Below are 16,747 nucleotides of genomic sequence, written 5' to 3'. Positions count from 1 at the left end.
GCTCCAAAACGCTCTTTCAAGAAGGGGAAGAATCGCGTCTACAGGATGTGAGAGGCGAAAGGGATGTGGGTTAGCTGGAGGAGGTGCAGCAACACGCCTCCCGCTGCCGGGGCCTGCAAGTTGTGCCGGGATGCGCCCCAAAGCTCACAGCGGGCAACGGCAGATCCCGCGGGACCACATCCTACCCGCCTCCCGTTTTAGCTTTCCCTTCTCGGGGCGGAACGCAGCCTTTTCCACAGGGCACGGCTGCGAGGGATGAATGCAAAAGGCGCGAGATCATGGATCACACAACAGTCTGCAAAATTTATAAGTGTCGCTCTGAATTAATCCTGTTATTTTTTTAGAGGCTACCTGCATGATCTTTGAGCGCTCAGATCAGGCGATACTTGAAGGGTAGGGCCTGGCCCTGCAAAGGGGACTCCTATATCTATATGCCATCAATTTAGGGATCCCAGTCGAGCTGGTGGGTACTCATGGATAAAGCTGTTTACGGGCTCCCATAATTAGAAGACGACACCCTGAAGAAAAACCAAGCTTCCAAACTGTGCGCATGAGCGACTCTAGCACACCTCTGCGCGCCTCAGACCACAGCTTGAATTCTACCCCAGCTTCCCTCTCCTCAAATCAACCCCCTCGGCAGTCCAAACACCCACGGCTAATAATTTCAGAAGGGGCAGCAGAGCCAACAGCAGCACAGCTCGGTGAACCGGGAGAGATTCTCACTTCGCCTCAGCACCTGGCCTGCTAGAAGGCAGGAAAAGGTGAAATGACTTAGCTGGAGTAAATTTCTTTTTTTGTCCTTTATTTGCTCTGTCTCCTTAGGCCTGTGAATGCCTCGAGAGCTGCGCCGAGTCTTCTGGAGCAGCACCTTCAGGTATCAGGTGGGTTGACCTCAAGGCCACCACCTTCTACATGACGCAATCCAAACCTCCAAGGTCAAACCCCCGCACTGAAAGGTGTCCTTGCGAAGACATTTGAACGCATCTATGTATTCATTACCTCGTTCTCTCTCTCCCTCTCTCCTTGTACCTGGGTTTGGGAAGAAAAAAGGCTGGTTCAGTAGAAAGCACCCTCCTCCCTGTCCCATTAACCTGCTTTTATTTCCCCTGGCGCACGGAAAGAAAGAGCCAAACCAGCAGCAAATCGCCCCCCTCCAAGCGACTGCGCGGGGGGTGGAGAGGGAGGCATCGTTTCTTCCCGCTGAAACCCGGGAGCCCCGCTGGGCCGAACGTTTGTGCTTCCTGACGGCGGGCCAGCAGGCAGATAAACAGGGCCCCGCCGCCCGCCAGCCCGGCTAGCGCGGCATCCTCGCACCACCCTCACGCCATGTCGCCGCCCTCCGCCTTGGCTCATCGCTAATTCGGGGTTATGTTATTCCCATGAACCGCTGCTTGCCCTCCCGCATGGAAAGCCAACAAGGGAACATGCTAGCCTCCCAAAAAAACCATACCCTGGCGAGGAGGAGGGGATTAGGAGGGAACAATGTCGGAGTGTCTTCAGTGAGCTGGAAGCAATCCCAGCTTCCAGCTGCACAATGACATGCAGGAAGGAGTTTTGAAAGCTTCCCAGTCGCAGAGTATCCCTGCGTGCCAGGCTCAGAGAAAGTCTAGACATAAGAAAAGGCCTTTAAAGCATAAGGATGCAAGAGGACTGCAGAGTCCTGCACGCAGACTGGCCCTGGCAAAGCCAGGCCCGGTGGCTCGAGTTTAGCTTTTTGTTTGTTTGTTTTTTCCCAGGCATTGGATGCTAATTGCGTAGTCCAGACCCTTAACCTTATTTAGGTCAGAGGCTTCAACACAAAACAGTCTCAGAAAGGGACCATCTCTGGAAATGAGAAAGCCCGCTTGGCCAGGCACAGAGCCCTCCAGATACTGGAGCTGAAGCCCAGTCCTATGTGAGAAGGGGATGACAGGAGGAGATGGGGTTTGACCAGCCGTGCCGGGTTCCGCGTGGCAGTGCAAAACCGTGCCTTGTGCAGCTTTATACATGATTTGCATGTTCTGTAATGAGCTCCGAGGCGGATAAAGCAGCTCTCGGCGAACCACACACAGGCAAAGGGGATGGTGGGGATGCTCACGAAGACATTCCCCATCGGTTTGCCCTGACTGCCTTGCCAGCCACTGTGACGCCATGCCTCCCTCCGCTGTGCCACAGAGCATTGTCCCCTCCTGCCTGAACAGGGGATACCCCCCCAAAAGCTGGCAGATAAATGGTGAAGGTGGCAACGCGGGCACCCCTGGGGAGCAGGAGCAAGAATGCTGCACGCTGAGCCCCAGTGACTATTTTACTGGATTCAGTATCAGGCATAAAGCAATATAAAGAGGGCTCCAGCGATTCTTCTCAGCGGTACTTATGCACCTGCAGGCCTACAAAATGCATGCAGTACAAATGATAACCCCTTCAGAACACCGTTCTTGTTCCCATTTCTGGATTATTCGGAGGATAAAGTAATCATTGCTCCATGGAAAGCATTTCAGATTATTTGAAGAGGTGCAACCTGCACGAGTTTTTTAGCATGACTGCCTCCTGAAGTTGTGCCATGGAAACAATCTATAAAAACAATGAAACCAATGATTTAATACCTACAGGCAATAATACAGTACTAAAATATCGAGCTTGCCATTCATTGCACGCATAAGCCAAAATGTCAGTATGGAAAACAGGGTGTAAAAATAGGGTGGCAGAAGCATTTGACTGGATGCAGCATCCAGGAAGATGGAAACAAGGAGTAAGCAAACTGCACAAAGTTTAACCACAAACTCAATGGGAACAATCTCCTGGGTTTGGCAGCGTTTTCAGGAGCATCCCAGTTTTGAGGAGCAGACCTGGGAGGTGAAACTTGAGCCAAGCACTGGGAACAATAAAAATGGAAGTAACAATCTCTGTGCTTTCTTTGGACAGTGGACTCAAGCTGTATGACCCTTGTTCCCCAATAACATGAAATTGTCCTTCAGCAGATAAATACACATGCAAAGTTTATGGACAACATTTGATCAATTCTTTAGGTTACATTGAACCTGGGAAGATCTCACAAGCAGGAAAAAAAGAAAAAAAAATAACCCCCCTAAAAAACCAGAATGACGGTATAGACACTGGGCAAAATCTCTCCTCGAGAAGAACTGAAGTTTTCAGACCAGCATACTTAGGTTCTTAGAGAAAAACACGCGTATATACCAGCTAAGAGGGCATCCACACTTAGCGCTGATCTGGCTGTAGACTCCAAACAATCCCCCAAATGTACCAGCTGGGGCACAGGGAGTCTTGCATGGGCAGCTCAGGCTTTCTCCTACAAATACCAGGGTTTAGCCACATCAAGCCGTACCTCGGCGCTGAAGACAAACGACACCGCCGTGACAAAGCTGATATTCCTCCAGTACTTTCTATTTTTAAAGAGATAGTCTGAACAGCACGCCGTGCTGAAGAGCTGCTAGACAAAAAGATTCTTCTGATATAAATTCACCAGTCTCTCCTCACAGGGCTGACGTCTCCAGACACTATCTTCAAGAAGATAAGATGCATATGGAAGAGGAACTGTGAACCGTCGGTGCGGCATGCGCCCGTACAGCATAATCAGATAGGCTCAGCTGAAGATAGGGAAAAAAAAAAACCAAAACGCTGAGCACTTGTGCTGCTAAGCTCCTAGCGTACATACAAACTCCTTCCAAACAATTGCTCTCACAAGTTAAACACAACTCCACGTCCAACACAGCAGGAAACGAACAAGGTATTTTTTCTGCAGAGCTTCAAGTACCTCTGAGGAACAGAAGTCAAGAACATCCATACTTTTTTTCCTTCAAAGCAATGGTACAGGAGCCTCCTCTACTTGCAAGAATTCCTAACACCCCCTGAAATAAAAGGCAAGGCTGCAGTTTTCAAGCAGGTTTTGCCTGAAACTTGAGATATCTTAAAAGGTACTGATTTTCAAACTGCCTGGCAAGAGGCTTCAGCGGAGGAGAAAGAAACGCTGCAGCACATTCTGGGAAGAGAAGACAGAGTTAGAATGATTTTGGGGGATATATCACGGATGATCCAAGGAAACTGAAGTCCCCAGCCTCGTAGCTGGGAGACGAAAGCATTCAGCCCTCATGGTGTGGAAGCAAAGGCTCGATCAAAACGCACTTGCAATAACTGGAAGCGCTCAAGGTGTGGCGAGACAATTTAAAAGCCGAGCAAAGCCAGGGACAAGGCTTTAGCTTCAGTTGGACCGCAGAGAGGGCAAAGAAGGGGGTCGGGTTCTGGTTAGGAGAACAAGCTTGGAAGGTGAGGTCAAAGCTAGAGGCAGGTTTTATGAAGCAATTTCCTTCCAACCTATGGACAATCAATACATAGGCGTCTGCCCATCTTCTTCCTTTCACTTTCTTTTTGCCAAATTTGAGTGCGCAGCTGGGCAATACAGAGTGCCACCAACATTCCTGCACGCAGCTCCTCAAAAAAAGCTGCTGTACTCTACACACACGCACGAAGTCGAAAAGGGAAGGAGAAGCAAGTCACGCTACAGCCCAGGCAAGGTGGTCTCGGTTTAAAAAAGAAATGGGAAACACCACATGCTTAGAGGTGGCTTTTGCTTGCGCAGCACAACCTTCATTTGCAGGCAGCGTTTCCAGAACTTTTACTGCCAGCAGCTCTGCATGGACATTGTCCAAATACCTCTTAAATCCACGAGCTTCTGACTGAGGACTGTTCAATCCCTGAACCTTTATATCGCCCTTTAAGCCGTCATTTCCTTTTCTGCGGTGCTACCTTGCACCACAGAACTCAGAAGCAATCGAGACAAAAAACTGTGGTGAGTTTTTTGGTAACCAAAGGGTAACCTTCACCAAGAGATCCCTCCAAGACGCGTTGGAGGTAACGCTGAGCTACCTACCAGAGGTACCGACCCCTTCACCCACGCTCAGGCTGCTCGTTGCTCAATCATAGAATCATAGAATCACTTTGGTTGGAAAAGACCTTTAAGATCATCGAGTCCAACCTTCAACCTCCCCCTGCCATCCCACCACTAAACCATGTCCCTAAGCACCTCATCTACCCTTCTTTTAAATACCTCCAGGGATGAGGACTCGACCACCTCCCTGGGCAGCCCATTCCAGAGCCTGACAACCCTTTCAGTGAAGAAGTTTTTCCTAATGTCTAGCCTAAACCTGCCCTGAAATGCCGTGGTTTTGGGAGGGTGGCCAGCACGGAGGACAGCGGGCAGTGCTGGTAGCGCAGTCTCCGCTGATGATAAAAGGGGAGTGTAAACACACCTAGAGAGATAAGGGAGAGAGCTGTGCAAAGGACTAGCAGGAAGATCTAGATAACCAGCCAGCCAGCCAAAAATTGCACTTACCATTCCTGCCAAAAATCATAGGTAAACTCGGGCTGAGTCAGTGTAAAGGTTGCAAAGGGTAGTCAGGTGCCACTGCAGCATTTTCCTGACAATAACATTTATTTTCACGCTTAATCCAGCAGCGGCTCTGATGTTTTATCCACGGTGAGGACCTCGCACAGGCACAGCGTACCTCCTCTTCCATGTGCTGTGGCGCGGGTATGTGCCTCACCACCATCGGCCCCGCAGGCCACGAGAAGGGAATGACCCAAAAGACATCCCTAAGATGGTCCTCGTGCAGGTGGACCCCATCACTGCCTCCAGTGGAAGAGCCGCATCCTCCTGTGTTAGCTTAGGATGGCATAGCCACTGGAAAATTGCTGCCTTGTTTAAAATGCTGGTTTAAATTCTGTAATACGGGTCCTTCCCAGCTCAGACTATCCTCTCTGACAGGGGTTCAGACTTTTCCATCTTCTTGGTCTGCTTAGAAGGAAGGAAAAAGAGGAGCAAGGCAGTCATTTTATACGCTACGACAATGGCAAACCTATGGAACTGACTTTGCAAGCATAAAAGCAACAAACTCGCCCACGTCACCATTGATGAGAACGGCTCCCGCCACAACACCCTGCAATTCGGTGGCATTAAGCTAGTGCCGAGCTTGGTCTTGTTTGCTTAAACGGGATAAATAAAGAAACCAAACAGGAGGTTTCTAAGTTAACATCCAAGCGCACATCCAACAGCAGGCGGCTTCCAGTTCGGCAGGAACCTTGCTAACCTCTCCGCCGGCCGGGCCCAGGCGAGGGCGGGAGGGAGGACGCTGACCCGCAATTACCCCACGCGAGGCTGGAGCAAGCCCTCGGATGGCCCGACCGACAAGGAAGCAGAGGGGGGAAAACGGCGCTATAAATATAAACGGATTCGAAGGATAAGTCCGAAAGCAAAAGCAACAGCCTCTTTGTGCTGGAGGGGTTTATGCTTCCCCCCCCCCTCTCCCCCAGCCTTGCTAAGCAAAGGGCACGGTGGTTTTGCAGGGCTGGCAGCGTGTCACGAGGGCAAGGGATTTAGGGCAGGAAGGCTGCCCATCGCACCCTGCAGCAAAAGCCTTGTTGATCAATTAGCTGTTCAGTAACCCATTAAAAACCCGTTCGGCTGTGAACAGCTTGGACAGCTGTTGGAGCTAAATTTGCACGGGAGCTCGAGCACATTACCTGAAACGCCTATAAAAACACAGCAAAAAAATAGCCATGCAGAAGGAAAAGGAAATTTTCCAATTCCTCCTCCGTATCCATAAACCCACGGCGTGAACTGCTCCGAGGAGTAGCTTTGCCCGCAAAGAGCAGGAAGGCATTGCTGTGCTCTCCCCCCACCACAGGCTGAGAGACAGGACAGACAGACAGTCCAAGGCTCCCTCACGGACAGGAGGTGCCAGGCACCATCAGACAGAGAGGGACTGCAACCCTCTCTGCCCAAGCTGGCTGCCTGTATCCCACTGCAAACACGACGTGCTCAGTAACCCCAGCATCCCTGGCCAACCTTAGCGTAGGTGACAGCATGATCCCAAATGTAGTTTCCCATGAGAATTAATTTTTTTTTTAAAATTATATTTTTATACACAGCTCAACTTCTGGAACAGGCACAGGCACAGGGCACGAGCAGGGTAAATGTATTTCTCTTGTTCACAGGCCTCTAATAATTTTACCAGGGGCACTGAAAATAACAGCTCGGGGCTGATGCCGGTCTCCTGCCTGCACAAACCCCCCAGAAGCGGGGATGGAAAGGAGGTCAGCAGCCCTGATCCTCCCCACTGGTGACCAAGCAGTTTAAAAAATGCCACACGGCTCGACTGGGACATGAATACGCTGCATACGCCAAGGGTGAGAGGAAACGGCTTCTGAACAGAAAACATCTTTTTTCACCACAGCTACCTATTCCCTTCACTGTTCATCTGCTGTTGACACGATGCCCAACCTGCTCTTGGCACCCTATGGGGCGTTTCAGAACTCGCCACCAGAGAACCCGAGCCAGAGACGAGGGAGGGGACCAGACTGAAGCAGGGTGGAAAGTGTGTCCAGACCTCCACCGTTGGAGACAAGGTCTTCAGTAGGTCTCACCCCTCCCCTCAGCAAAGCCACCAAATGCTTTCATTCCCCGACAAATCGTTGGGGATTGCCAGCTACTCTTCAAAGAAAGCAAAGTCCCTCACGTAAAATAATAAATTAAAAAAAATAATCTGGAAATGAAGAAGCTACTGAGTTCCCATTTCTAAGCCCCGTTATTAATAATGCGTCGCGGTTCTTGTCTCCATCCCCACACCGTATAATAACGTTGAGAGATTAGTGCAGCATATTGTAATTATTTCAGTAAGGGCACCGTGCCTCTGCCTGCCAGCGTACACCTGCATCGCAATGAAGAACAATGCGACCTAAAAATAAGCTACGTGCACACTGTAATCTGTGTCCTATCAACTTTTCTCTGCTCATCCAGCCAAGCTTTGAAACCATTATTTGGGCAAGACTCCCAGAGAAACGCTAATTAGAGGCTGAAGAAGCAGGGTCCTCCTAACAACGCAGCTGTAGGAACCACGCTGAAGCCCAACTCCAGCAAGAAGCGTGCAGCTAAATCTGTGAAACCAAATTTTCTCTTAAATGTTGCCATTTAACACAGCTGGAGACCCACGTTCACAGTGAGCCAGACCAGCCCTTCGTTGCAGAGACAGCGTTTTCCTCTAGTTAAGAGGGACCGACTGAGTTTCAGCTCTGACCTTCTCAGGAACTCGGAGTATTTAATTCCCACGTTTGTAACCCCTCGGTCTTTCTTTCCTGGTAAGAAGAGCAGCAGGAGCAGCATCTTTTGCCTTCAGGAACAGTCATATTGCTCTTTTTAAATCCAAAGCTAGAAAACCACCCTTCTTGCACCTGTACCGTGAGCTCCCAAACCGCAGAAGAATCACAAAGCACTAAAGATTTCTGTTTAGGGGATGGAGCCCTACGTGTAGATACCGAGTCTGCCTTCTACAGCCGTGTGACACGAGCTTTCTGAAGAGTCTAGCAGGATGAGGTTATAGCCTTGTGGCCTCTGCTCATCGTTCAGGAGCAGGTATTAAAGCATCGCTTACTAATTCACCCATTTATTACCATAAATCAGTCAACCCGTTTCAGCTTTGCTGCGTGGAATACAGCAAAGCTTGCAGGATCCACAGGAGGAAGCTGGCAGCTCTGGTTTATCAAAATACCTGCAATCTGCAACATGACTCCAGTGACATGAAATAAACATGCAGAATAGCCCAGAAGGCATGGATTGAAACTACGCAGCCATTAAGTGCTGCCAGATGTATCAAGTATGCGTGTTGAGGGGAAAAAATAAATAAATAAAAAAATGAACAAACACTTTCCCCACTGATCTGTTCCATTTTAGTCAGGCTTCACGGCACAAGTAACAGTGGCAGGGGATGATTATAATTTTTTAAAAGTAGAAAAATAAGGTTTATTTTATACGGATAAACTGGCCTTTAATGATACCATTTTTCCAGCCACATTCTCAACTTCAAAGCAGATAAAAAGGCTGGTTAGATACGGCCTCTTAAACATTCAAGGAATACACCGAGGCAGTTGTTCAAAGTCAACAAGATGCCCAGGTCTCCCTTTAAAAGAGAAAATCCCTGGGAAGGTTGCTCAGGGGCAATTTCAAGGGCCTGTCCTACATTCCTGCGTCGTGTCCAAGAGAGGAAAGCTAGGGGGGCTGTGGCAAACCCACCAGACCCACAACCATCGACAGAGACCAAGCCAGATCAGACAGCTCAGTGCATCCACCCCTGAGATCTCCTGTGGAGCGCACAGCTCCGGATGCCTCCTCCAAGAGTCCGGACATGGGGATGGCATACACCCTTCATGATCTTGCTCTAAGTCCACCCGCCGCTTTTGATCTCTCCTGCAAAGACTCTGGAGTTGCAAAGTACCCTGAGTGAGCAACCCATCTCCTACAGGAGGAGCAGGCGATGCCCGTACAGAGGGTCTCAGTACTGCATCCATATGAAGCAGAGGTTTGAAAATGGAATTTAATTAATTTAATTTAATTAACTGACATCACCTGTTCTCCCTGCAGCAGTCCTGAAAGGGGCTGGAATCCCAAGATGGGAGCAGTCCCGCAGAGGAGCCCTGACCCCCAGGGAGACGGTCCTGCTTTTCAGCACTGAGCTGCGCAGCCTTTGTGAGATTTGACACAGACAAAGGAATGGGCCAAAGTAAAGGAGTAAATCAGTAGAGTTTCATTTCACTGGAAAACAGTGTAACCCTGGGTCTGACCTGAGAAGATCTTGCTGCTTTCCCCTGCCAGATAGTATGCAGAAGGCAGTTTCCATCTCCCACTAGTCTCCAGCAAGTAAAATATTGTTGATCTCATATAGGTGGAGGTCAACCCTCCCCCCACCCCCAAAAAAAAAGCTAACAAAAAAATCCCAAACACAACAGCTCTTACATCACCCCATTTTTTTTGTCCTCTGGGGTATTAGAAAGTGCAAATTAGTGGTGGCTTTACAGGCAGCTGTATTTCTATTGTTCATAAAAACCCCTTTGTGGAGTGCACACAGAAGATACCATCTCACAACTCCTTTTTTTCTCAAGTTTTTCCTGAAGTTGCAGGAGGCAGGATTTCCTCCCTATTACATAAGGAGAAGAGGGTGTATTTGTTCTTTTGCCACTTAAGACTTATTAGCACGGTCGGGTTACTCGAGCCAGGCCCCCTTTCCCGATCTTTTCTTGCAGGGGAATTATTCTTGGCTAGGCTCCAGCCTAGCATTAACCCAACAGAGAAAAACCAAGCAGCTGTATAAAGGAAGAGACATAAAACAGACGCACCTCAGGGCTTTGCCAGGCCACCAAGAGCTGCAGTGACAGAGGAGAAATAACAAATACAAGCTGGTGCTGAGCCCCCAAAGCACGGCTACTCCTACAACACACTACTATGATGTGCAATCCTTTTCCGTCGTCCTGCCGGGAAACACGGCTACAAGCCAGCAGGCAAGGTACCACGCCGCACCCCTTCCCAAACAAAGCATCAAGCCCCAGTAGTAAATAATTGCCCCTTGTAATGACCCCACCTCTCAGTCCAGACTACAAGACTGGAGAGGAAAACAACCACCCCCACCCGATTATTTAATGTAGGGGAGCGATGGGAAAGTGGTTCTCCTGACTCCAGCGTCTAGAGCGGGGACCTAAATGAGATGGCTTTTTCCTCATCTCTTAATAGAAAGCAGCTCCTCTGGAGGGTGGTTCAGGAGCTCGCTTTTTTCTTTCTTTTAGGTGATGAGAGGATGTGCTTAAGGTGACTGCTCCCCTGGGACACCTTCCTGGGGTAGGCAGAGCTTCCAAGCGTGGTGGCACAGTGAGGGTTACCTGGGGACTGCCTGTCCACCCACTACCTCCCAGAAGGCAATTTTGAGTTGAGGTTTACCTACCCTTCCCTCAGTGGGAACACCAATTTGGGTCTCTGAGCCATGGAAATTGAAGTTAACTTCTTACCTTTGAGAGACCTCTACGCTGCTATCTAACCAAAGTGAAAACAGCTAACTGGTTACAAAGCTGGGGGAAGAAAGAGGGGCTGATGTGTTCCTAAAGGGTAAGCACGGAGGCTTGCTGTCCAAGAAACTAAGCCAAAAAAAGAGGAAAAAAAAAAAATCATCAGTGCTTAGTACAAACCTTATATTGGTACTTTTATTTGTTACTCTACAGACACATAAGAAAGAAATTTCTTTTACAATGAGAACAGTGAATCACTGGAATAAGCTCCCCAGGGACATGGAAGAGCCCCCACTGCTGGAGGTTTTCAAGGTACAACTGGACAGGGCACTAGATAATCTCATCTAGGCTCCCTTTCCCACCAGAGGTTGGACCAGATGATCTTTGGAGGTCCCTTCCAACCTGGGCTCTTCTATGGGGTTCTGTGATTTTGCAACAGGTGCCAAGGCTTTATTACTTACACTTTTTGCATCTGGAAGATGTAACTGCACCAAGAAGCTGACCAAAGCAAGCAGCAGAGGGAAAGAACAGCCTGAACTGCTTGACGTCTGGAAGGAAACAGAGCTGGGCTCCATGGACCCAAGCCTCAACCCTGGTACCCTACCATCATCCTGCTACACAGCCCCTCTTCCCCCGCCCTTTTTTTTTTTTTTTTTTAATTTTCTTTTTGAGAGAGAGTGCAAATTCTGGATTTTGGACCCCCTATCAATTTTGATTTACTCAACTGCAAAGCGTGCTTACAAGAAAAAAAAAAAATTGATTGAGAGGTCTTCACAAAGTTACCGCTCAGTACTATAAAGCGTCATGAAAACCAATTGGAAAACCTCCACTGCAAACTGTGCGTTGCATGCGCCTGCGTCACGCTTCTTGATGAGGTCACCCAGTGGGCATCCTGGCATGTAACAGCTGGAGAGAGCAGTCATAGGGTGTCATGGGAGTCACCAGTTCAGTTTATGGCCAGGAGGGACAGACCTGAAGCAGGTATGGATGAGCAGCGGGAAGAGTGCCCTTCCCTATGGACCTAGGGTACAGGACAGCTCTGGGGTACCTCCACCGACCTTGGCCAGAGGAAACGTCTTCACTGGGGCTAATTATTTTTCCCCGTGAAAACACTTGCTGCCTTTGACCTGAACTTGCTCACCCTTTCAGTCATGCTACCCTAACCCTACATTTCCATACCTCCCCCGGCATGAGAAGAAGCTGTTGGTTTCTTCATCCCCCTGAGAATGGGGAGGACATGGAGGTCAGCTGGAGGGGCATCCCCAGACACAGGCCAGCTCTGACCCCTTGTCAACAAACCTCAGATTTGCTAGGCCACACCTGCAAGAAACATCGCAGGTTTGGGCAAATTCACCCCACATTTGATACTTTAATCCAATTACGAGTCACGCCTGCTGCCACGTTCATCATGTTAATCTCTTCTAAAATTACCCTCTAGTCCTCTGAATGAAAACACCTCGTTCCTCCACTCCAAACACTGTGATAAACATAGATCCTTGTAATATGAGAAAGAGGGTGAGGACTTTGCTGTATTTCATTATTTTTGTACTGCAGCGATGAATTTCAAAATAGCTTAGCAGTAGTAGTCATGCTTACTGATTTGGTACACATTCCCTTTGCTTTTCGAAATGTAGGACTTCTGGGCACGAATGTGAAGGTTTTGGTTCCCCCTCCCCCCCTTCAGCAGATACTCTACATGATGACATTTTCTTGCTTTTTGTTTGTTTTGAATGAAGGCACAGCCCTCTTCCCTTCCGGCACAGGCTATGCGGGGCTGGAAGACAGGAGGACCTTCATCTTCTAGCCTCACCTGGAAATGAGCAGTAACTTTCCCAGTTGTTAACACCCAAAAGAACAAGCCCAAGGAGTCTCAAAGCTACTTGCTGTGAACTGGTCATGGAAAAAAACGCCAAAAAACACAAAACCCAAACCAAATCAAACCAAAAAAAAAAAAAAAAATCCAACCACCAAACCCCAAAGAAAACCCCAAAACAGCCTTTCAACTGTCACGAACATCCCCGAGATCTGAAACTAAGATCTTTTACTGCTCTTTACACAGTTTTAATACAGTCTTCTTGCCTCGCTGTGCTTTATTCCTGGACTTAAAAACCTAGGCGAGGCACGGCATCCAACAGGAGTACTGCAACAAGGCAGTACTCCAGCTCCTGAGACCACCCTGAGCTACCCAAGACCACCCTAGGCTACCCAAGACCACCACGCAGGAGCACGCTTGTGTACGTGAGGGCGGCCGCACGCACAGTACATCAGCAAGCAGGTACCCATCAGCCCAGCTCCCGAGAGCATCTGCCTACTGTCGGACTAAACAGCCTTCAGATCCACCAGGCAACAGCTTGGGTCGTGGCTGGAGACGTCAGCAACACGCGCGGGACAACCGCTGAGCACGCAGAGCGCCTTGGACACGCACCCCGTGGATTTCACAAGGCTGAAGCGCTGGTTTGCCCCGCACAGCGGTGCATGCTTGCTTGCAGAAGCAAGAGATGAGTTTCCCCAGCTGATTATCAACTGAAGTTGATTGACCCGGGCAAAGATTAGTTTGCAAGGCATTTTATCAGTTCCCATGGTACATGACCGGAGCCGGGAGGGAGACCACGGAGCTCACACACACAGAGGTAGCAGTTTTTGGCCTCAGCTGAGGCTGTTTTACAGCTGCAAAGCTCCACTGACCTCAGCAACGCTAGCACAAGCGAGAGGAAATTCCTCCCTGAGGTGCTGAGTATGACTTTTCCCAACATATACTTTTTTCCTGCATGGTGCTGATTTCATTTTTTTTTTTTCCTGTTCCCACATTTATTTTCCCAGGAAGGTTTTGAAGGCTTCTCTGTTGATGTACATTACTCTTATTTCTTTCCAGCTTCTCACGTTATCGCAAATAGGATCAAGTACAGAGAACAATTGCATCGTGCTCTCCCTGGGTGACTGATGGCACATACACGTGCAGTAACGCAGAACAAAAACAAGTACTTACATCAGGCTCCTTTTAAACTTCAAAGTCTCAGAGAGACCTTCCACACCACCCAGTACAACTGAGCACGTTTGCTACGCTGGATGGAAACAGAGTACCACGCAGTTTAAGAGCAAAAATAAAGTAAACTGCTAGGGCCACGCTCTGCATATGCGGTGGCCAGCTTGGGCTAATGCAGGCTTATAAAGTAAGACACTTTCTTTGCCTTGGACTGTTTGGAGTTGGTTCCCCCCCTCCCCCCCAATGCTGAAGATGCAGAAGAGACAAACAGTTAACACTTTACTGGATGAGGTCCTTCAAAAAAACCCCATTATATTTATATATATAGAGAGAGTAAATAAATAAAACTAAATCAAAGTCAATTCTCTTCCAAACCGGCATTATTAGAATAATCCTGAGACTAGAGATAATCAGAGATGTTTCTTTCCTCAGCAAGTCTGCCTGCCTCTGCCCCCTACCCCGATGCCCAACCCCACCAGACTCCATCCTAAGGTCCACTCCAGCCAACCAACTTCCCACTACAGAACAGGACCGGTGGCAAAGGGGGAAGCACAAGACACTTGAACTAGGGGCACAGTCAAGGAATACTGACAGATGTTAGGCTGAAGCCATCGGTGTAACATCTGAAGGCCCCCGCTGGGCTATCATCTCCTCCATTTTGGCTATCAAACAGCGATGGCTGTGAGGTGACAGACGTTTCCTGTGCAGGAGCACCAGGCTCCCAAGCCGTGCATGGCAGAGGCATCCCCGACCAGGAACACTGTACCGCAGCGCAGGACATCACGTCGCTGTCACTGTCCTTCTTGCATCCCTGACCCTCCTCAACCACGCCGCCAAGAGCCATTATTCAGCATATTGCTGGAAGAGGACAGAGCTCTCGGCACTGCCAGAGAGATCGGTTCATCAGTACTTCCCCTCCCCACAATATCCCTTTTGCAGAAGTCCAGAAGTCCCCTCCTGCTATTCCATTCCAGCTGGAAGTCTGAGCAGAAGCCAGAGAGAAAAGTTAAGCTTCCCAATGCCGAAAACTAAATGCCAGACCAGCTGGGACAGATTTCACACATGGAGAGGAAAGGGTGAGAGTTATTTCAAAACCCTTATTGCAGTCTCACATTTCTGTCTCAAGCAGAAAGTTTAGCAAGAGAGACATCCCCAGCACTGTTGCCCGACTACCTTACTCAAAAAAACCCAAATACATATATCTCTCTCACCTTCTCAGCCATTAACACCAGAAGCACCATCCCACTTGACCGCACCACAAACAGACCTTGCTCCATGCCCACCAGCTCAGTGAAATCAGGCGCCCCCCTGCAGGGTAGCCTCCCTGGGGCAGCTGCCCCACCTCTTGCACCCCCAAGGATGAGCGGTCCCTCCAGCTCAGCCGATGCCCCGTGACCGCTCGTTAACAAGCGGTGTCACCCTTGAGGGATGAGCCATGGCATTCCACGCTTGTTACACAGCCCAAACCACCCTGACTGTACTCTGAAGCCTTTTTTAATTTGAGGAGCAGATGTGAGGGAGAGCAAACTACAGCCCTAATGCTGACGTTAAGGAGTCGCCACCCAAACAAGACTTTCTAGAGAAGAGGCACTGGCAGGTCTCAGCTTGGCACCTCTGAGAGAGGTGGATGTAGCATTGCATCCCACCTCCCACAGTGGCGGTAAGGTGCTGTGAGGGACACCATGAGAAAGAGGGTACGTACAGAGCAGCCCTTCCCCTGCTATTCACCCCCAGCTTCTGGCAGGAAGGGCAGGCCTCCGTGACTTGTTCAAAAGGCTCTTGATGGAGAAACAATCCTTGACCAACCATTAACAGGTCCAACATGACCAACTGAAACAGCCCAACCTTCCTCGTACAGAGGTGCACACACACACCTCCTCAGGAGGTCCACTACCTTTCAAGGACTATAAGGGCTTTATGAAGGGACAGTCACTACAGTCCCAGCATTAGGACTCAACCAGGGTTCCACACAAGAAGCGGGAAACATTTAATAAACCCAGGAAGGAGCGAGTCCCACTAGCAAGGATCACAATGGGACTTCAGAGTGCCCAAACCCCAAATCCTGCAAGGAGCTGGGCCTACAGGTCGGGTGCCACCTCTTACCTGTTCTCCAGCAGCGTCATGCACACGACCTCCCGCACGCCCGGGTTGTTGGCTTTCTCGACGGAGCAGCTTTGCAGGTTCCAGGTAGCCAGCCTCAGGACGGGTCTGCCATCTCTCACCCCCCCGAACATCTCCACAGAGGGGCGAGTGGATATGATCTGGGTTGGACCCCCAGGAGGAAAGTCCAAGTCCTCGCTCTGGAGGCTCAGAGAAGTAGGGCTGGGGTGAGGCTTGGCAGTGAAGTTGAGGCCACCGTTAGTGTTCGTCGAAGGGGGGCGGGACCGCTCCGCGAAAATCTGATGCCTGATTTTGTCCAGAAAGGAAGAATTGATGCAGTCCATCCTCACCAGGTCCTCAATACTTTTGAAGGGCCCGTGCTCTTTCCGGTAGTCCACGATGCTGTTGGCGATCTTCTCGGTGATGCCGCGGATGCTCATGAGCTGGGCCGGGGTGGCGGTGTTAATGTTGATCTTGGTGGCGGAGAGGTGGTGCTCAGAGGCCGGGTCCTTGCGCAGGGAGCTGGGCGAGTGCTGCGCCGAGCTGCCCTTGCTGCTCACGCAGATCTCGAACTTCACCTGCTCCAGCTTGGCCGCCCCCACCCCGCTCACCAGCGCCAGGTCCTCCACCTTCTTGAAGCCGCCGATGTACTCCCGGTACTCCACGATGTTCTGCGCCACCACCCGGGTGACCCCGGGGAGGGTCATCAGCTCCTCCTCCGTGGCCGTGTTGATGTTGAGCCTCTCCTGGTTGACGAGGATGTTGCTGAAGTTGCACGCCGCGCTGAACTTGCGGCTGTGGCACAGGTCCGCCGGGTCGCGGGGGATGGAGCGGTGGCAGCCCAGG

At 49.9% G+C, this 16,747-nt stretch overlaps 1 protein-coding gene across 1 annotated transcript in view; it reads right to left on the bottom strand.

Moving 5' to 3' along the window:
• Positions 1-16,740, bottom strand: part of EEPD1 (endonuclease/exonuclease/phosphatase family domain containing 1) — a gene marked incomplete at its 5' end in the record, with an annotated part of 69,066 nt that extends 52,326 nt beyond the window's left edge. Inside the window, one exon of the mRNA XM_009637208.2 lies at positions 15,905-16,740. Coding sequence (XP_009635503.2) covers positions 15,905-16,740 — 836 coding nt within the window. The remainder of the gene's footprint in view (positions 1-15,904) is intronic.
• Positions 16,741-16,747: the final 7 nt, after the last annotated feature.

This window comes from Egretta garzetta, unplaced genomic scaffold (genome assembly GCF_000687185.1).
Source record: "Egretta garzetta isolate BGI_Z169 unplaced genomic scaffold, ASM68718v1 scaffold514, whole genome shotgun sequence".
Classification (NCBI taxonomy): Eukaryota; Metazoa; Chordata; class Aves; order Pelecaniformes; family Ardeidae; genus Egretta; species Egretta garzetta.
This window is presented reverse-complemented; position numbering and strand designations above follow the sequence as displayed.